This window comes from Girardinichthys multiradiatus, chromosome 9 (genome assembly GCF_021462225.1).
Source record: "Girardinichthys multiradiatus isolate DD_20200921_A chromosome 9, DD_fGirMul_XY1, whole genome shotgun sequence".
Taxonomy (NCBI): Eukaryota; Metazoa; Chordata; class Actinopteri; order Cyprinodontiformes; family Goodeidae; genus Girardinichthys; species Girardinichthys multiradiatus.
In genome coordinates, this window is record NC_061802.1 from 19,190,334 (window position 1) to 19,212,700 (window position 22,367).

The 22,367-nt window shown below is 38.2% G+C and overlaps 1 protein-coding gene across 2 annotated transcripts; it reads right to left on the minus strand.

Annotated features, from left to right (window-relative positions):
- Positions 1-382: 382 nt before the first annotated feature.
- Positions 383-15,936, minus strand: gipc3 (GIPC PDZ domain containing family, member 3). 2 transcript variants are annotated; one of them, XM_047375531.1, is made up of 6 exons: positions 15,588-15,936; positions 9,375-9,560; positions 8,967-9,147; positions 2,624-2,733; positions 1,991-2,069; positions 383-1,579 (listed from the first exon to the last, which is right to left on the minus strand). In XM_047375531.1, exons 1-6 carry the CDS (start codon positions 15,873-15,875, stop codon positions 1,431-1,433), a joined length of 993 nt encoding a protein of 330 aa, XP_047231487.1. In that variant the 5' UTR covers positions 15,876-15,936; the 3' UTR covers positions 383-1,430. The 2 variants fall into 2 exon arrangements, with proteins under 2 accessions (XP_047231487.1, XP_047231486.1); XM_047375530.1 differs by having other exon boundaries at positions 1,991-2,072.
- Between the last annotated feature and the right edge of the window lie 6,431 nt (positions 15,937-22,367).

Genomic DNA, 22,367 nt, shown 5'->3' on the forward strand with positions numbered 1-22,367 from the left:
TATTATTTTAAAGTTAACAAACTGCCTGGCATCTTGTTGTCAAGACATCTGTGATCATGAAGGCGTTTTAGCTCATTAGAGCTTTACACTCCCAGGATTACATGTACTTCCTCTGATGGTTCCATCTACTCAGTTAAAACGGAGCGACAGTATAAAGTAGTCTATAACAAAATAGAGCAGTATATTTGTTCTCTTTTGTTTGAAAGATACATAAATAGGATAATTCAAGAAACCATTTTAATACATGTTTTTTTAACAGGAGTATGCATGAGGATCCTTTTTTTTCTGGTCATGCAAAATCAGTGCAAAACTTTGTACATGCACACAAGATCACACAAATGCACAAACTCTGCTCTTTGATCTCTTTATTTTGTCAGTGGAAGTATAATGTTGAGTTCCAGTTTAGCTGATCATGATGGATAATCTGTTGCAGAGCTTGGTCATTTAGCTGGGCTTATGCCCCTTGGTATTATATATTTTTCCCAGGTAATTTTGGATTAATGTCTCAGCAGATACTTTGTTTTCAAGATCTTATAGGTCACACTCTACAGGATTGGTAAAATTATATAAGACATCTAAAATGTGTATTTGTAAATAAATCATTCTTCGTTCAGCCCTCTTTTTACTCAGCTAAACATATGTGCCAATGTGCTGAAAACAATTCAACGTCAGCAAAAGCAGTACCACTCTTCAGAGAAAAGACAGCTGTCTAACCTACTCTGTGATTGTTCTTTTTGAAGGAATCCAAGAACCTAGCCTGAACAGACCTGCATTATGTACAGTTTCTTAGGCAGGATAACACAATCAAGCACATTATTGACCCGTCTTCTCTCCCCTCAGAATGTTTGAATTACAATTTCGGAAAGGGCTAATGTGTAATCTTTGTTCATTGACCTCAAACATATCACTGCCTACCTTTGACCTTACCCAAAAAGAGTTGTGTCTTGTTGTGACCTCCAGGTTTTCATCCAGGGAATTTTAGTTTACAGGTGCTTATTTAAATCTTTCCTAAATGGCGCTTTCCCAGATGGTTCCCAGATGTCCACTGTTCTGATATTAATATATTAATCTTGTTTGAAGCTTATTTACAGAATGGTCCATGTGTGTAAGAAGAAAGCAGTTAAATCTTTTGTAAGCTTCGATCTGAATACGAACATAAAAACAAAATGCATGAAAGACAGAAGAATTTAAAAGTACTCTGGGGTTTTCTGTGTTTTGCATTTATTGTTGTTAGTGACGATCCGTTAGAGGAAAATTCAAAAGTCCAAAGGAAGATTGATGAATTTATGGTGATCCTTAATGGGATAATATTAAAAGGTGACAAGGGTCAAACCAAGGACTAGGGAGGCAATATTAAAACAACTGCATATGTTTTTTGTACAGCTGAATTTGCCACAGATCAGAATCAATACTTTTAACTGCAGTAACATCTAATTTCTGCCATTTTTAACTCCAATAGCTCCCCAAACATCAAACAAAAACACATCAGGAAAAGCAAAATCTCCCAAAACAGAATCCAGGGCCTCAGCAAAGTCGTCAGGATTCTTCTTGTCCTTGCCTGCTTCCACTATGGTGGTTGCTGCAGAGAAAAGTTGTTAACGGTTAAAGACACTATCCAGTGGTGCATATTTGCTTCAGCTTTTACCCGAAGCTGCTACATCTGTAAAACTGCTTGTCTCAGTCTCTGAGCCAAAAGCAAGTAGAACATGTCACATTCAGGGCTAAAGTTATAAAAGAAATGTAAATATACAACAGATGAATAACATACTATTGCAAAATTTATAACTGTTCCCTTGAGGCATGTTTATTTTTTAAATATGATCTGTTGTCCTACTTCTTCAACAAGCATTACAAAAACTTGGCAAAGCAAATTTGAATAAACTCACAAACCAAGATTTCTTGGTGTATGTTTTAGATTCCCTTCTGAATTTGTTCACTTCCAAAGCTGTTAATGTCAACAAGAGGATACAGTTTATCTGTGTAGTCTTACCCAGCTCGGGGTCTCTGATCCCCATGTAGCTCTCCAAAAGATCATCCACTTTCCTGGTGGCCTGTTCTTCAAACTCATTCTGCTAGGGAAGCAGAGAGAAAAACACAGAGGCATATGCTGAAAAATGATGACAAAGGGTTCAAGAAACTGCAGTACATTCCTCCTGCCATAACATATGAGGCCCAAGAAAGATTTTCAGTTCTGTTTGACTTCATGTAATATGAACGTGTCAACATTTATGTTACTGAGGCAGTGTTAAATACAAAATACAGGGAACGGGACATATATATGGAATGTTCAAAAACTGGTGATGCTTTTCAAGCTTCAGTAAAGCAATATTATACTTGGACTACAAAACAGCTCAAGATGATGCAGAACTTTTGTACTTCTGTAATAAAAAAAGTCTTTATGATCACTAGGAAGTGTCAGGCTCATTTATTGTCATGATGATGGCCTGCTGTTCCAACTTTTAACATAAATAGGCACAAGCAGAAACACAGTAAGACAGAAGAAGTAAAAGAAACAGATAAAAACAGTCTACTGCTTTTTGGATGTGTGTTTGTAGATGTACATATGATGCTTTCTGGTTACATCAGGAAGCCACAGCAGTCACACAGTTTCTGTAAAACTCACCACTTCCTGAACTGTAGCAGCACCCTTGGAGCGAAGCCGAAGAGTCTCTTTTCCATTCACCAGCTTGCCCTCATTAGATTTTGGTGCCTTAGTCCTCATTCCAATCATGTCTAATCACATAAACAGAGAAAACGTAATCAGTAAAATCTGATTAAATCTGCTGTTAATGTTTACATTACATTTTTCTTTTCAGCACAGTCTTCCATTAAATCCTTCCAACTTTGTTATCTTTTATGTTATCATTTTCTGTAAGTTCCTACAAAACTGACTTAACAGACATTTTTCTGTCCACTTTTACTGTCTATAGCCTACCTATCATTTATAGAGAAGAAATATGAGAGAGCAAAGCTGGGCATCATTATTCCCACCCCCATATTTGGATGTCCTCCATCTGTTTTCGAGAAGGGATGAGACATTTTTTTTGGAAATGGTAAGGTTGTTTTTCTTGCAAAGGTTTCCATTGTCAGTGTATGGCTGTAAACCTGATGACTTCATACTGACAGGTTAGGAAAATCGGTGTTTATAAAATAAAGTTAAAAAAGGGCACAAGCACAACAGTGCTGTTCTCTCAGTTGTGTATTATAGCTAAAACCTTTCTCATCACGCATTGTGGAGATATACATATTACTGAGAATGCAGACATATTCAATAAATTAGAATACGCAACCCGACAACGCTCGTTTGTTGGACTAAAAGTACCTTTTGAAAGCAACAATCTTAAAGCAGGAATTAAACATACTTTTCATTAAGCCCACATTTCTGTTTTAAAATGTTTTCTATTGGTCTGATGTCATATTCCAATCTTAGTGTCTCCTTTTCATTAGCTGTAAGTGGAAAATAATCATAATTAACAGAATTAAAGGCTAGAACACATCTGCCTGAGTGTAATTAATCTATATAATGTGTTTTGCTTAGTGTCAGGAAAATGCTACGTGGTTTTCAGAACTTTTAAGGAATAAAAAATGCCATGCATGTGAGTTCAGCCCCCTGTTTCTACAAATTTTGGGGGTATGTTTCTTCCAGCTTTCCTCAACTAGAAACTGTCATACTGTTTGGCATGTAGGCCACAAACTGTTCAGTTTTAGTCTTATCTGATCAAACTACCTTGTTATGTCAACAAGGTACTTTGGTCATCAATAATTAATTGTTTTCAACATGAATTTAAATCAATACAAAAAATGATAATGAATGAGACCACATTATTCAACATATTTACAGTTAAGTTTTTAAGTACAGAAATATGGGTTTAATTAATAGTTTGTTTAATACCTGCTTTGAGGTTATTTCCAAAATGTACTTTTAGTCTGATAATTGAGCCTCATTGGAACACATATTCTAATTTATTGAACATGACTGTATAGTCATGACTGTAACAGTAGCTCCTGCAAAAACTGAAATCTTTATATGCTGTGTTCAGAAAATGTATCTTCATCAGTATCTGACACAGAAACCTAAATAAACAAATCAGGTCAGCAATCATCAAGTTTGACAAACGTTGCAACATCAAGGTGGCCAAAAACAAATGATGTGATACAGAAAAGGAATGTGCTCTGTTTACACATGTGCATCTGGGAGAGTGGAGGGTTCTCGTGTTCAGCTTTCTCCCAAGAGCTTCAGCATTTCACCTTTTGTCTTTTTCTGCTGATGTGATAGAGGTATTAATGTGCATTTGGTAGTCACTGGATCTTTCATCTTAATGTTTTGTGGTCAAATCCCTGGAGAACTAGAAAAAGAAAATTAGTTCCCACAGATTATGTCATTAAAAAAAGTTTTTTCAGCTTAGTAACATTTGCACAGAATGCAAACTGCTGCTCTATAAGATCTGAAATGAATCAAAAGTAATTGCTTGGAAACCTTTTCTGGGTTATATATTTATTTGTTTACATTTTCTGTTTTGATGAGGATATTGTGTCCAGTTATGATACTTGCGGACTTTTAGTTGTTGGCTTTTCATTCAGCAGCATCACATACATTCCTGTTTACTTTACTTGGGTACTTTCATGAACAATGAACTCGGATGCAACCTGGAGTTTCACTTAGCCAAGCGACAATCAGGGATTCAGATCAGTGCCAGGAAGTCAGACTGTACACGGTGGATTTACTTTCCTGTCTGATAAGCAACGGATTCAATCACTCCCGCTCGGAATAGGAAACTTCTCACTGTTTTGCATGTTTTGAGCATGATGAAACAAATTAAGCACCTATTAATTTTTTGAAAGGCTGGCCATTCCCAGCATTGCACTTGGGAAAATGTGCGCCCCTGGGGTGGAGTCGGTTTGATGTTTTTTTTTAATACACCGCAATGGAACATCAAAGCTGTTACGCCTTATTATTAAATGTTATTTTATGTTCTCCAAAAAGTTAGCTCATAAACGTACTGTCAATTACCTTCAATCTGATGAACTATAGCTTTCATAGAAGGCTTTTATTGACATTTGCTGTTTTCAATTTTTGAAAGAAAAAGTTTTTAAATAAAGTGTTCCTTGATATTCATTTCTAGTGCACACGTGCAACCAGTTTATAAAAGCCTTTTATTTTTCCCTTCTAACAGATTTATTTCTTTTTTTTTGTTGAATTGTACAGGAAAAAGGGCTGCACGGTGAGGCAGTTGGTAGCACTGTTGCCTTGCAGCAAGAAGGTCCTGGGTTCGATACCCGGCCGGGGTCTTTCTGCATGGAGTTTGCATGTTCTCCCCATGCATGCATGGGTTCTCACCAGGTACTCCAGCTTCTTCCAACAGTCCAAAGACATGCCTGTTAGGTTAATTGGTCTCTCTAAATTGCCCTTAGGTGAATGAGTGTGTGCATGGTTGTTTGTGTGTTGCCCTGCAATGGACTGGCGTCCTGTCCATGGGTGTACCCTGCCTCTTGCCCATAGACTGCTGGAGATAAGCACCAGCTCCCCACGACCCACTATGGAATAAGTGGTAGAAAATGACTGACTGTACAGGAAATAAGTCACACAAGATATGGAAAATGTTCTCACATTATCAATCATCACAAATAACTAGTATTTTAACAGTGGTAGTACACATCGAAGAGTCCTTGTATGTAGTCTGCAAAAACAATGAAGAAGGCTAAGAGAATGTCCTTAAAGCTTGCTATTATGTCCCATGTGCGTTAATCAATGATACAATGTGTTTAAATACTCCATATGGGTTTATACAAAAATCCAACAAATTATTTATCAAACTCATTTTGTATTTTTAGTGGTCTTGTGCAATATTTTTAAGGCTTTTGTTTATTTATGTATTTACAGCTGAAACTATTTTCTATTTTTTCTAATTGACACTAAATCAGACTAAACATTTTTCTGTTTTAGGTCAGTTACGCTTACCAAGATTATTGCAAAATAGCAGATTAATGAGAATCACATTATGCATGTTCCTTTTGACCTTTAGCACTATGCTGTATAAGCTCATTTTCTTTCCACATATTTGTCTGTATCATTTTGTGACATTCAACTTATAATGACAAAAATTCAATTATGCCATCCTTGAATGTAAGCTAGCATTTTGTGCCCTCTGTGCAGCTTTTTCTTCAAGGTGGCTAATGAGACATCATGTTCACTAATATATACATTGCAGAGAAATGTAAAAGTTTGGATGGACTTGCTGTTATTTATTTTTTCAAAATAAAAGGCTGGGTGAGCCCAATTATTTGATGTGCATGGAGAATAAGAAAACATCTAACCCAGGGGCGTTTTTAGGGTCTCAAAACATTGGGGGCTTTAGCTCAAATCCAAAATATTTAGATTTCAATAAGATAATTTATAGGTAGTTTAAAGTTAAAATAATATAGGACATATTGTACCAGTTTTCTGTCTTGGCTGGTTTTAGATTGAATGTATTATTGTGAATCAAACAAAAAAGGTTTACTATGGGCCAGATAAATGTGCTTCTTTTGTCATCTACATAAATGACCTTTTTAAACGTTACATTCTCATCAAAGTGTTCCACTCCTGAGGGTCCATTGTCTTTATTCTTATATTTCAAAAAAGGAACGTGGAATAAAGTGGAATATAGTGGATTTTCCTAAATCTTAGTCAAACACATTTATTTTATTATGCCAAGAGCTTTCAAACCATTTTATTAAAATTGTTCTTTCTTTTATGAATCTTTTCAGCCCTTCATTCCACTTCTGGAGAAATTTGCTCATATATAATAAATTAAACATGTTACAATAGTCTTTTGTTCGGTACTAAGAAAGTGAGACATTATCGCAGTTCTCACTATTAAACACTAATAACTGTATACATATGTCTCACCTTCAATAAAACTGTATGTTTGTTTAATTACTTTAGTTTATGTAATATTACATGTGTAATTCAGAAAAATAAAATAGTTAACTAATTAATGGTCCACCTGTGATTAATTCCTATGATTTATTTTTTAATTATACTGCATCTTTAAAGCCAGAGCTGTATGTTTAGAATCAGCACACAAGATAAGAAAGAGAAGAGGGAGCCTTACTTTTGCTCTTTCTACTACGTCTTACTGGAACCAGGAGGTATTTTCCTGGTTTATTGAGGAACACTTTTTTCTGTCTACATGTAGAACTAATCTAAGACTGGCTGCAGCCATGAGATGCAATGTGTTGATCTGAAGGACCTTTTAATGTGTTCAGATACGTTAGGATTAAATCCTTTTACTTTGACTGAAGTAAAGAAGCAGATATTTTCACATTATGATGCAAATCCAGCTAGAAGCTCACAGAGAAGGTTGCTACTATTCACCTGTAGCTCAGGTGAAAGTCCCTCATCATGACCCTGAAAAGGCTCATTAGAGTGAACCTCCACCTCATGTCTTGTTGGATGAATCAGTGATTAGCTGTAACTTACAATTAACCCATTCCGATTCAGCATTCAGGTTGTACCGCTTTCTTCGTCTGGGTTATACCGCTCCGCTTCCACCTTTTCCTGAACACACACCCCACCAGACTCCCTCTCTCCGGTTGGCTGGCTCCACGGTTGCTCTGAAATGAGCTTTGTTTGAGCCGCTCAGTGTAACTTTTTAGGTAATGAAGGAGGCAGGTCGACCTGGAGTAAACTGCTGTTCTGGACTTCTCCAGAATGGAGTCCGTCTCTGGCTGTGCGCTTAGTTGCGCATTCGCGGAGCTGCGAGTGCGCAAATAACAATTTTTTGTTTTCTCCTTTTAACTCATTGTTAGGTTAGGTGGAGCGGGACGTGATTATATGGAACACAATTGTAAAAATCTGATTGTTTTTAAATAAAAATGTGAAGTCCAATATGGAGGTAACCATAGTCCAATACCATTTTGTGGCTACATCTTTTTAATACTTCTAAATTTCTTCTATCAAGAAGTCCGGGGCTATTCAGAAAACATCCGGGGCGCCCAGGTCTAACTACGCGCCTGATCTAACCCATGACAGAGAAAGGCGTTTTCTTCAGTGAATAAATAGGCCAAACAGCAAGGTTTGGTATAGCTTTGGGGTGAGCTGAAAATCCTCCACACTTCTAAACATTTCTGATGGAAAAATGACTAAAACAACTAAAAATAAAACTTGCTTTCAAGCTGTATTCCACGCTCAGCAAGATCATTTGGACCAAATGTTTATTATTTCTTGAACACTGACTTCTCAAGGCAGCAAAAATAAAGTACTGTGCATTCTAATTCTCTGTCATTCTCATGTTTTTTTGTTTTTTTTTCAGTGGTCAAACATTAATCTAAACAATGACAGACATGACACAGATGAAAACCTTTGAAGAGCTCTTGTCAACAAGAAATGGTGTTTTATGAAGGAACCAGTTAAGCCATCTACCTTAGTTGGAACGGAACATTTAAACATGCGTAACAAAGAATTTAAAGTTTTAGAGTGAAATTAAATTTAGTCAGCTTTTAAAAGCGTTGATATTTTTATAGCTAAGAGCTTAAAGACGTTTTAGTTGTTTATTCTCATAGTTAATTATTATTTTTTTATTTATAACCATTAACTAATTGAGTTGTCCTGGAACATTCCTTTCAGTATTGAGTATTTTCTGGAACTAGCCATTTTAAAAACATCATGTTCAGTCAATTTATAGTAACTGATATCAACAAGTTTCAAAGATGGATCATAAGCAGACAGCCTTTAAACCAGTTATGTTCCTACTTGGCTGATGAACATCACGAGTGCTTCGAGTTCCCAGCACCCAGACTCATGCTGGCTTTAATTTTCCAGGTTAAATTTATCCTCACAAAAAATTGTGTTTGTAGTCCAAACATTTGCAAAGTTTGATGGGATTTTATAGCTTTGGGGCACAGAGTCAGCAATGTCATTTAATCTATAATTGGTATTAAATTTAATCTGGTATATTCCACTCAGTAATAATTTTTTCATTCACCAAAGGCTTTCTTGGGCTCCACAAGGCGAAGAGTGAAAGGGAGACCTCGTGGTTGCTCCTTAAGCATCTTGGCGACCTCATAGTGTCGACATCCTACAATGCTCTGGTCATTAATGGCTTCGATGTGGTCACCAACACATACCGCCTTCAGTTGGTCAATGGTGCTGCCTTCTTTTATTCTCTAGAGGAAAAAAGATTTACACTTACAAATCCAAGCAACAGTTTTCATCTGCGTGATCCAGAAAATGTGATAGTTATAAGAAGTTGTTTTGTTTGTAATTACTTTACCTATACTAAAAGAGTAGAAATGTGAACTAAATACTTTACACATTGTTATTTAATTCTTTAGCAAGCAGCCAACAGACAGCACAAGTTTTCTGTCCTTTACTTATTTTTTTTCTCATTCACCTTGATGAAAGCATATCCAGCTCCATTGTCTGTGATGGTGAGACCTAATGCATCCTCGGTCTTTGTCACCTCCACTTCTTTTGACTCTCCTCTGACGTGAGCAAAGATGAAGTCCTCCAGTCCAATTTGTCCTCCCAGCAGTTTTTGCATGTCCACTTTATGAGAGTTTAAGGTACAGAAAAGGATCTGGGGGCAGGATATGAACAAAAATGCATAAAGTTTTACAAAACTATTGTTTTCCTACAGGTTGGACATCATTGCATATTGCACTTGCATCATCAAGCATGTTTATTTTCATATTATAATGTTGAAAAATGGTAAAAATGAAAAAAAAAATTAAAATAACTTTATCAATATAGTTGGGTTGTTCAGAGATGATCTACTTTCTATAAAACTAAATTAATGTGCTAATTTTACATCCACAGCAGATGCAGCCCGTTGGATTTCTTTGAAGTGCAGTATGGAAATTGGACAGCAGAGGGCAGCAGCGAAAAGTGATTTGAACAGAAAAAAGACTTGGTAAATCACAAGGTCAGTTGAATATACAAAACATAACACTGAAAATAAAACAGTTAAAATAAATAAGTGAAGAATGCAAAGTAGTTTTATTACAATTAACACTCACCAAAGCATAACCCCTCTAGCTAATGTTGTGTAAATGTGCATTCAATATATTATTTTAGCTAACTCATTTCAGGAAATAGCAGGAATTCATGCAAAAGGAGTCCTGATTAAGTATTAAGATTGACCACAGTTATTTATAAGATGAAAATAAAAACATGCAGTAAAGACCAAATATAGATAGATGGGTATGATGAAATAATACATGTAACATTCAAATCTTCTGAGAGACTGGGTTTTTGGTTTTCATAGCTGTATCCATTATCACCAGCATTTACAAACATAAATACTTTAAATAAATATCTATGTGAATCTACATAATATATGAATTTCACATTTTTACTTAATTACTAAAATAAAGTGTTGATTATATACTAATTGATTGAGATGTACAGGGGTTGGACAATGAAACTGAAACACCTGGTTTTAGATCACAATAATTTATTAGTATGGTGTAGGGCCTCCTTTTGCGGCCAATACAGCGTCGATTGGTCTTGGGAATGACATATACAAGTCCTGCACAGTGGTCAGAGGGATTTTAAGCCATTCTTCTTGCAGGATAGTGGCCAGGTTACTACGTGATACTAGTGGAGGAAAACGTTTCCTGACTCGCTCCTCCAAAACACCCCAAAGTGGCTCAATAATATTTAGATCTGGTGACTGTGCAGGCCATGGGAGATGTTCAACTTCACTTTCATGTTCATCAAACCAATCTTTCACCAGTCTTGCTGTGTATATTGGTGCATTGTCATCCTGATACATGGCACCGCCTTCAGGATACAATGTTTGAACCATTGGATGCAAATGGTCCTCAAGAATGGTTCGGTAGTCCTTGGCAGTGACACGCCCATCTAGCACAAGTATTGGGCCAAGGGAATGCCATGATATGGCAGCCCAAACCATCACTGATCCACCCCCATGCTTCACTCTGGGCATGCAACAGTCTGGGTGGTACGCTTCTTTGGGGCTTCTCCACACCGTAACTCTCCCGGATGTGGGGAAAACAGTAAAGGTGGAGTCATTAGAGAACAGTACATGTTTCACATTGTCCACAGCCCAAGATTTGCGCTCCTTGCACCATTGAAACCGACGTTTGGCATTGGCATGAGTGACCAAAGGTTTGGCTATAGCAGCCCGGCCGTGTATATTGACCCTGTGGAGCTCTCGACGGACAGTTCTGGTGGAAACAGGAGAGTTGAGGTGCACATTTAATTCTGCCGTGATTTGGGCAGCCGTGGTTTTATGTTTTTTGGATACAATCCGGGTTAGCACCCGAACATCCCTTTCAGACAGCTTCCTCTTGCGTCCACAGTTAATCCTGTTGGATGTGGTTCGTCCTTCTTGGTGGTATGCTGACATTACCCTGGATACCATGGCTCTTGATACATCACAAAGACTTGCTGTCTTGGTCACAGATGCGCCAGCAAGACGTGCACCAACAATTTGTCCTCTTTTGAACTCTGGTATGTCATCCATAATGTTGTGTGCATTTCAATATTTTGAGCGAAACTGTACTCTTACCCTGCTAATTGAACCTTCACACTCTGCTCTTACTGGTGCAATGTGCAATCAATGAAGACTGCCTACCAGGCTGGTCCAATTTAGCCATGAAACCTCCCACACTAAAATGACAAGTGTTTCAGTTTCATTGTCCAACCCCTGTACATCTATGTGTTATATCTATGATGTGAGGGAAATCTGAACCAGCAACATTTGTAGCCACTTATTCATATTTTCAGCTTAGAACTAACAAACAACAAAAATCAGCCTCCAACTTCAAGGCCAAGTTTTGTTTGATAGTCCATAAAAAAACTTGAGATAACTGGGCAAAGTGTTATCTTGCACTTCCTGTTCAAAGGATTTTTCTTTGCATGCAAGACAGTGGGGCTGGAGTCCAAGGTTTCAGTCAAATCTCCCTGTACAGTCAATGCTGCTGCTCTTCAGTCCATTGGAGGTCAAGGAAATGGTTGCCTTTCATAGAATTAAATGTGGATTGCCTTATAGCTACTCTTATATCTAGAGGTCTGCATGCACTTCATGGTTCTGCTGGTTTTTTGCTATAAATACAAGATTTAGTTAGTTCATATTTATTAAAAATTAAGAGTTTACTCAAACTGGTCTCAAAAATGACAAACTCTTCTGAAATTTAACTTTTTTTTTACTTTCACAAATATAGAGCTGTTGTTGGTTGTCTCACAAGATAAACTCTTGTCTTTTATGCCCATTAAGATTTAAGATAGTAAAAGCCTTGATGGTGGCCTTCAGAAGTGATAAGTATTCCGTAAAAGGCCAGTGTTGCACTGAAAGAATTTTATTACATGTGAATATGACTTATCCATTAATTCAGAAGAGTAGGAACAACAATGCCAACTATTAGTTGTATGGAGAGTCAAATTTGTCTTGCATTGCTTGTCATGTTTTTGTTTAGCAATGCAGTGGCCAAAATATGCATTAGTTATTGCTCAGTTATTGCTCTTTGTTGATGTGCTTTGGCTTCGGCTTCTGCTGCAGCTGCTCAGGATTTATTGCAGTAGATTGTAAAAGCCTGTCTGAGATATATAAAATGTGATTATATATGTGTGAATGTTTTTAATTATGTTAATCAAAGATAACAGAACAAGGCTGCAGTGCACATGTCTGACCTTAATATTGATGGTAAAGAGCAATCCTGTCTCAAGGATTCTGAGACAGGATCACCTGACACTACACAGTCTGGATCCTCTATCTACATGCAGAGCCTTGCAAATGTATCTGTCCCCTAGAACTTTTCTGCAATTTGTAATGCTATAGCAACACACTTCATTGCAATATATTGGGATTTGTATGTAAGAAACCAACACAACATTGTGCATAATTGTGAAGTGGAAGGAAAATGTTCTACGATTTTCTGATATTCTTTTTCTTCCTTTGCTCTTTGTTTTGATCAGATTGGATGGAGTGTCTATGAACATCAATTTTGAAGTCCTGCCACAAATTCTAAACTGGATTAAAGTCCGGACTTTCACTAGACTATTCCAACCCATACATATGTTTGATCTAAGCTATTTAATTGTTCTCTGGCTGTAGGCTTAGGGTTGTTATCCTGCTGAGGGCTGAACCTCAAGTTGCGTTTCCACTACAAATGTGCGCAAAACTTTGTTGATATTCTGGCATTGTCGAAAAAACACAATTTTTCAATTGCAGTGTTTCCATTAAACAAGAAATACAATTGAAATCACACGTGAATACGTTTGTTCACGCGATAACTCATTAAAAACATGGCGGTGACTGATGGTCGCTTTAAGATCTTGGTAAATGCTCGCATTTCTTTGCTTTTTGGAATCTAAAATGCTGGTAATGCCTCTGTAGCAAACTAAATTTAAAAATTACTCTGTCTCCTGGCGAGTCTAAACATGCCGCGTCATCACCCTCCTACTACTTCCTGTTGTCTTCTTCGCCTTTTTCGCCAGTAGTAGCTACCATCCGGTTGTTGATCACCTGACTCGTGTGATGCGAAAAAAGTGTTTCCATTGCAGTTTTGCCAAACACACCAATTTCGATATGGCCAGAAAACCATCTCAATCTAGCGCAAAAACTTTTTATCAAAAACCTGGAGTTTTTTCGAAATTGCCGTTTCCATTTAGTGATTTTTTTTTTTTTTTCGTTATTACAATTTGCGCAATTTGATGGTCAGTGGAAACGCAGCTACAAGACGTCTTCTTTTAGGCTTTCCCTGTATTTAGCTCAGCGTTCCCATCAACTCGGATTGGCATGCCTATCCATGATGGACAAAAGTTTTCCCTCAGTATTAAGATGCCACCTCTGTCTTCCAAAGCTGAGATGGTGGTGTTCAGGTTGTTTTTTCTTTCTGCGACACATGGGTCAAAAGTTCAATTGTGGTGTCAGCTAATTAGAGTATCTTGTTACACATGTTTGCTATGTCCTCTACATGGCTTTTGACAAACTTAATAGACTTCTGGCTTTCTCTGGCAACAGCCTTCTTGCCAGTCTTCCATAAAAGTTAGATTTCAGAAGTGCACAATTAATATCTAACATTTAAAAAGAGTCACCTACATGCAGCTTCTCCGGAGTTACCATGGGCCTTTTGGCTGTTTCTCTGATTAATGTTTTCATTGGCTGGCCTGTCAACTCAGGTGGACAGGCATGTGTGTGTAGATTTGCAAACATACTACTCTTTCCAATTTTCACAGATGTACTCTGTGAGAAATTCAAAGCTTGGAATATTGATTTATAACCTAGCTCTGCTGTAAACTTCTCCTCAGCCTTATCCTAATCTTCCTGGCTTGTGTGTTCCTTGGTCTTCATGATCACTGGTGAATAAACATCTGAGGCCACCACAGGAAAGTTTTGTTTATACTCAGGTTAAACTACACACAAGCAGACTATCCAGGTGGCACACTTTTTTGAATTTCAGTTGCAAAACTGTTGGAAAACACTATATATACATATATATATATATATATATATATATATATATATATATATTCATCTTTAGATACATGTATAGATCTATGTATATGTGTATACACACACACCTTTGGCCATCTCTCAATTAACCTCTGGGAAATTTTTTCAAGAGTCATTGAGAAATGATTTCAGGTGACCACCTCATGAAGCTCATTGAGAAAATGCTAAAAGAGCAAAACAGTAATTAAAGCAATGGGTGGTTATTTTGAAGAATCCAAAATATAAAAATATTTACGGTAGTTATTTTAAACTTTTTGTTTACTACATAATTCCTTATGTGTTCTTTCATAGTTTTGTTGCCTTTGGTGAGAATCTACAATGTAATAATAGTCATGAAAATAAAGAGACCCATTAAGTGAGTATCTAAAACTTTTGACTGGCAAAGTGGAACCGAAGTCAAAATCCTTGTTTGTGTGTACAAACTCATTCTGATTCTGAACCATGTGTTCTTTTCCTTCCACTTCTCAGTTGTGCTGTGTAAATACATATAAAATACATTGAAGCCTGTGGTTGTAATGTGACCAAAAAGTGTAACATTTGGTGTCTGCATATTGTGCATACTCTATGCATACTCAGAGAATATGTGATCAATGTTACCTCTCGGGTTATTTTAACTTTTTTAGTTCACTCTTGAACTTCGTTTACAAATCCTTTTAATAGTGGGAGTTTTGTTATATATTAGCTGCATCAGACCTTTGGGAACCATTTTAAAGTTGGATACTTTTTTAAGATTGCATGCTTTGAGAAAGACAGACATGGGTAAAGCAACAGCTGACAGACAGAGTGACAATGCATTGTGTATTCAAACATGTGATATAATTTCCGGTGGTGTTATTTATATGAATCATGATATGAGTCAGATATGTAACTTATTAACATAAATGTGTAAGTATTTACTGATTAAAACATTATCTAGTTATTTGTTTTTGCTATTGATCTATGTGAGCTCATATGAGTTCAAAGTCTGGCAGTGGTGGATGCAAATGATCAATAAGACTACATCATGGAATAAAAGCTCTAGATTGGAAACCTGGCCGGGCAAAACAGAAATGCAAGACAGCAACCAGATCGTTCCATAAGATTTCTTTCAGTTGAACAAGAAATACCATTTTGCAATCAGTTTACCTCTGAGGGAGAGATGTTGAACACCTCTGCAATCTTGGCATACAGTTCCTTGACATTTGTGAATCCATGAATGCGCCCTGTTGGGCTACCATGAGCCAGCTGGGTGTGGAAGATGAGCCTGGGTCTCGGGTACTCTGGTGTCCCCACTGGTGGTGGTGATGGGGGAGGAAGCGGAGGAGCTGTGGGCTCCGGGCATCCTTGATTCTGGAAAGGGGCCTTGTGGTCCTCCATGGTCTCTTCCACCGATGCCTTGGAGTCCTGCGGGCTCATAACCTCCCCGTTCTGCATTGGCCCCAGCTCAGGTTTTGTTCAACCTGCTTATTAGCAGCTGTGACAAAAAGAAAATAGCTGCTCACACACCACAACCAACTAACCACCCAAGGCAATGGTGGTGAGGAAAGCAGATAAATAAGTGATGAGAATAACCTGGTAACAGTATCTGAAAGAGGACAGCTAGGCCCTGTCTGGGAGAAACCCAACACCCTCTGAGTTTAGGATTGTCTGTATTACACCTGAGCCTTTTCGAGCTCACACACAGAAAACAACATTTTAACACACAATATAAGGATTAATCCTCCATATATTCACAGCTGCATAATATGAGGGACATCACCCTTAACATGTAATCGGTGTACTGAAGTAGGAAAATGTCCAGCTTATGAGTAAAATAACTTCCACTTTGGGCAACACAGACAATGCTCCAGTGTTCCTGGTAAGATGATATCTGTGTAAGCAGTGAGGCGTTCCTGTCCACTGGTCTAACTGAATGAAAGAGGTTGTTGACAGGAGGAATTCTTGGTGATGCGCTGACCTTTCTGACCCCGGCCCACAGATACAAAACAAGTGAGTTAAGGGAGACATATGTTTGTTTCTCATCTGTAATTTTTGAAGCTGTCAGGTTTTAAGTGATGAGAGGCCTGACGAGGGAATTTCCACGCGAGGAAACAAACAACACTAGTTTTCTATCTGAAGTTATCATGAAAAACCATGACAGTCGGGCTTTGCGATTTTGTTTCTCTTTATCATGGTGGTCTCCTCCCCTTGATATTATCTCTTACTCTGTCATATGACGCAAGCCACTTTGAACTGGGAAAAGTTTCCGGTCATGACATGATCAGCCACAGTTTTTCGAATTTGGAAATTCCACAGAAATGTCCAGTGTCAGCTGGGAATGCGTCATTAGCATTATAGCAAAATTAGATGATCTTTTCATGTGTACACACACACACACATATACACAGCGTAGTGACACATCTTCTGTTTGATAAGATTTAGCAAGTTGTCAGATTTTGTGTTGTTAGTGGCACAAAAGCCTGACTTTTTTGTTAAATTATTCACTCTTATTCATTATAAATAATTAATCTGTGCAATATTGTGTAGTGAGTCTATGTACTGACCTGAAACAGTGCTTATAAACTTCAACAACACTCATATTGCAGAAATATACCCCATCCTTTTCATCTTGCATCATAAGCACACCCATGCACCTGTGACATAAAATGTACAGCTGCAGCTGCAAGTACTTCACAGCCTTTGTTTTCCATGCGAAGGAATTGCCCGTCCACCAAGGTCCTCCAAGCACAGCTAAGGACATCTCAAGATGTCTTATGTTCAGAAGATGTGATGCTGATAATAAAGCAGCATTTATTTCATTTGTTTAAAGCTGTCATCAGACCAAACATGTAAAGGAGTTCCTTCATGTCTGAAATGTGCTGCAATCAATGTTTTTGTATGACACTCACTGGATCATACAAAAACAGATGCTTAGTTTGCACATCGCTGTAAAAGGCATCGATTGGCATATTCCAAAGGTATATCCTTGAGTACAAATATCACTGTTTCATAGTATTTACACAAAACCTTTAAATAACGCAGAAAAATATTATCTAATAGCTTTTTTAAAACCAGAATGCAACAATTACAGCCATGTGAAAATTCAGTACTTTTAAAATAAATATTTGCATGTCAATATCTACTCTCTTTTATTTATCACTAGAAATAGTGTTGGTAAACTTAAAAGAATTACCCTTGTTTTAGTCATAAAACTCATGTTTCTTTCAACCCCCCTGACTGAAGGTGTAGTTCAGGTTTCTTCACTCTTCCCCATTTGTCATTGAGCTGATTTAAATATATGTTCCATGGCCTTTCAGAGTAGTGGAAACAGAAAGCACAAAAATTACCCAGTATTCCTTTTGCTCAGGTAAAAAAAAAAAAAAAAAAAGCTTTATGCTTCACAGGAAAGACGTCAACAATTCAGTTTTAGACACTGTCCACAGAATATTATACCAGAAGTCCTTGTTCTTGTCTTTTCTCTCTGCCAAACCTCTGCCTGGCCTTCATGTTTTTCTTAGAGAGCAAGGTTTTCCTGCTTCAACACCTTTCATGAAAGAAAATTATTCTCTCTCTTTCTGAATGTAGAGGCATGCACTTTCATTTAGTTAAGTCCAAAATTATTTATACCCTGGCAGATATGGGTTTTAAAGTAATCTTTTAATTTTTGTCAATATATTTTATTATTAGTAATGTTATTGTTTTGGTGTCATCCAGCCAGAGTCTCGACTTGAATCTGAAAATCTGTGGTAGCTAAGGATTAGGGTGATGGAAGGAGGCGTTCCAGTGTCAAAGACTTGGAGCTCATTATCAAAGATAGATCATCAAGATACCAGTGGAAACATGGAAAAGCTGTTCATAAATTATAGGAAGGATCACATGGCTGTAAAGAAAATTAAGATTATTTTTTTATATATTATAAAGTGTATGAATAAGTATTGAGGTTTCATTTCTAAAATAAAATGCAAATTTTGAAGGGTTTCCCTTTCTTTTATGACCACAGAGAAAGATCCATAGATCTTATTAAAATACTTAAATTATGTATGTAAACTTAAGCAACAAAGGTAAACAAAAGCCACTTAATACCATCAGTTATAAATAAAAAACTATAGAAGAGTGTGATGACAACTGTTGCATAAAAGAGAGTTTATGTATTTCTTGTGTTTGCAATGGCATAAGTTAAATATTTCCTCTTTTTGAGATGATCAGCTCATTGGTTCTGTTTAAGTCTTTTTTGCAAATATTGACAAGATGAAGGGTGATTAATAAACGTTTAACAGCCTAGTCTGTAAATATTGGCAAAAAGTGTCACCTTACTGGGCGTTAATGTGACTCAGCTCCACAAGTCTTAATTCTCCTATTAATGAAAGCAGAAAGTGTTTTGAAGTCTGACACCTTTTTGCTATTTATATTAGCATATTGTATTGTTTTAAAATATTTCTGTATTTTTCCCTTCACCATCACACTTCTTTTAAAGGTTTTTGTGGCACTGGTAGACTTTATTTGCCGTATTCATACAGGAAACGGGCAGAGAGAGAAGGGGGGAAGACATGCAGCAAAGGTCCCTTCATCAGGAATTGAACCACGTACGGCTGCTTCAAGGAATAATAGCCTCCAAATTTGGGGTGGACGTTCTACCTCGACACTGCTTGGCTCACCCAACATCAGCACTGCTGTTAATAAAGCAGTGCTGATGCTGTTAATAAAGCAATTGATGATTGACGGAGGATATAAGGTTCATCTTCCAAAATATGATGAATCAAATCACATCAAACTTACTGACACAGAAGGAGAGTGGGATTTTGTGTCTTGGATCCAACGGTGATTATCTATTTTGCCCAAATAATAATCTATCAGTCACACTGATGAGGTGGCCTTTCGGATTCTATGCCACCCTGTTACACACTTCCTCATGAAGTGTAATTTCCTTTTTTGTATGTGCCTTGTCTCGTGGCAGGGGGACGGCAGGACGGCTAATGTGGGCCAGATTGTGTGAGGGTGGTGTGTTTGTCATGAGGCTACATGAGGCTCTCATGAGGCTACACACTGCCTCTTCTTTTCCTATTAGTGCCTGAGAGAGGAAACTAATAAAGGCTTTCATTGCTAATATTTGTTTGGCTTTTGTTGAACCTCTGTTTGAAGATTATCGTTTATGTGTTCAAGGTCTTTTCCAAGTGTGTTAAAAGAAAATGTGTGTTTTAATGAGTTTGAACTTAGTCTTGTCATCTAAGCATTAATATCTGAAGGAGCTTTGATGAACACTTTTAGTTGATGTTCACACATATTCTAAGCTCTTGAAGTTTTCGCCTTTTCTCACATTACAAACACAAACTTTAGAGCATAACTGTGACGTAGAAAGAAAATGCCAAAATTGACTTTTTTTATTAAATAAAAATATAAAACATCAGGCACGCATTTGTTTCCAGCCCCTTGAATCCATTTTTGGCAAAACCACCTGAGGCAGATGAGAGCCTTTTGGGACATTTCTTGGGACTGAAACCTGCAAAATAGTCTTGATGAGTCATCTGGATGGCGAGCACATGTGAACATCAGCTTGCAAGATTCTCAATTGGATTTATATGTAGACTTTAACTAAGCCATCCTACCATATAAAGATGATTTGATATAAACCATTCTATTGCAGTTCTAGTTTTATGTTTAGGGTTTTTTTCCTGCTGATGCTGTTCCCGTCATGTTGGTTAGATCTGAGACTCTTGTGCAGGCAAGGGGAAGTTTGAAAAGTTTGACAATAACGAATGGTTCTTCCAGGTTTACAAGAGAGGTCCAGGACAACACTAAGAACAAGAAATATGTTTGGATACTGAAGATTAGACAGGTTCTTATCATTGGAGAAATGGTGGCATTCCAAAGGGGGGCGGTGAGTGTACCCACAGATATGCATAGAGGCTGGCTCCCTGGTTTAAATCAGAGCTGCATACATTACAGCACAACTCTAGGAAGTTGGAGAGAAAATGGCACTCTAGACATCTTGAGGAGTCTTCTTAATCTAGGAAAAAAAAAACATCTACAGTTGTATAAAAACACCCTTCGCCAAGCTTGACCAGCATATCTTCAGAATCAGAATCAGCTTTATTGCCAAGTTCGTGCATACAAACAAGGAATTTGACTCCGGTACACTTTGCTCTTTTGTTCTGTTTTTGCATTACAGAATATACAAATTTACAATTTACAATGTACAATATACACATATATAAATAAAAAGGTGCATTTGCAACATCTGTATGCTGTTGTTTTGTACTCTATTGAGTGTTCATCAGAGAAACAGCCTGGGGGAAGAAACTGTCTCTGTGGCGGCTGGTTTTAGTAAACAGTGCTCTGTAGCGGCGGCCTGAAGGTAAAACTAAACAGTTTATGTACAGGGTGTGTGGGGTCTGCAGAGATTTTGGCAGCTCTTTTCTTGACCCTAGACCTGTATAAGTCCTGGATGGAGGGAAGGTCAGCTCTGATTATTCTCTTTGCAGTCCTGATTATTCGTTGCAGTCTGGACCTGTCCTGTTTTGTGGATGAGCCAAACCACACTGAGATGGATGAAGACAGGACAGACTGAATGATGGCAGTGTAGAAGATGACCAACAGCTCCTGTGGAAGGTTGAACTTCTTGAGTTGCCTCAGGAAGTACAGTCTCTGCAGGGCCTTCTTTGAACAGTGTCTATGTGTGAAGACCATCTCAGGTCCTCAGAGATGGTGGTTCCTAAGAACCTGAAGTGGTCCACGGCCGATACAGTGTTGTTGAGGATGGTGAGGGGGGTGTATGGGGTTGGTGTTCTCCGAAAGTCCACCACCATTTCCACAGTCTTGAGTGGGTTCAGTTCAAGGTAGTTCTGACTGCACCAGTGTACCAGCCGATCCACCTGCTGTCTGTATGCAGACTCATCACCATCCTGGATCAGTCCAATGACAGTGGTGTCATCTGCAAACTTAAGGAATTTCACGGACGAGTCCGATGAGGTGCAGTCATTTGTGTACAGAGAGAAGAGGAGTGGGGATAGAACACAGCCCTGGGGGGCACCAGTACTTATTGATCTGGATCGGGAGAAGATGCTCCCCAGTCTCACCTGCTGCTGTCGGTCTGTCAGGAAGCTGTTGATCCACTGACAGGTGGAGGCTGGGACGTTGAGCTGGGTGAGCTTCTGGTGGAGGATGTCTGGTATGATAGTGTTGAAGGACGAGCTGAAGTCTACAAACAGGATCCTGGCGTACGTCCCTGGACGGTCGAGGTGTTGCAGGATGAAGTGTAGACCTAAGTTAACAGCATCATCTGCCGACCTGTTTGCTTGGTAAGCAAATTGCAGGGGGTCCAGAAGGGGGCCTGTGATGTCTTTCAGGTGCTTCAGCACCAGCCGCTCAAAGGATTTCATGATCACAGACGTCAGAGCTACAGGCCTGTAGTCATTTAATCCTACGATGGTGGGTTTCTTGGGAACCGGGATGATGGTGGATCGAGGCAGGAGGGAACCTCACATTTCTCCAGTGACTTGTTGAAGATCCTTGTGAAGATCGGAGCAAGTTGATGTGCGCAGGCTTTCAGACATGATGGGGAGACGTTATCAGGTCCTCCAGCTTTCTTTGTTTTCATGCGCCGAAAGAGCCTGTTTACCTCTTCCTCGGAGATCTTTAGTGCAGGCAGAGGATCTGATGGTGGGGGTTGGTTGCTTTATGGGAGGAATTTGTTCCTGAATGGGATGTAGAGGGGATGATTTGAGGTGTGAATGGCTTCTTGTCATGTCTGCAGTAGAAGCCATTCAGACGGTTGGCCAGGAGACAACTCTGTTCAGGATGGGTGGAGGGGCTCTTGTAGGCAGTCAGGTTTCTCAGACCAGTCCATACAGCTGAAGTGTCACCAGTAGAAAGGCTGTTCTTAAGCTTCTCGCTATAGCTTCTCTTAGCTGCTTTGATCTCTTTAGTGATCTCTTTAGTGATCTTCTTAGT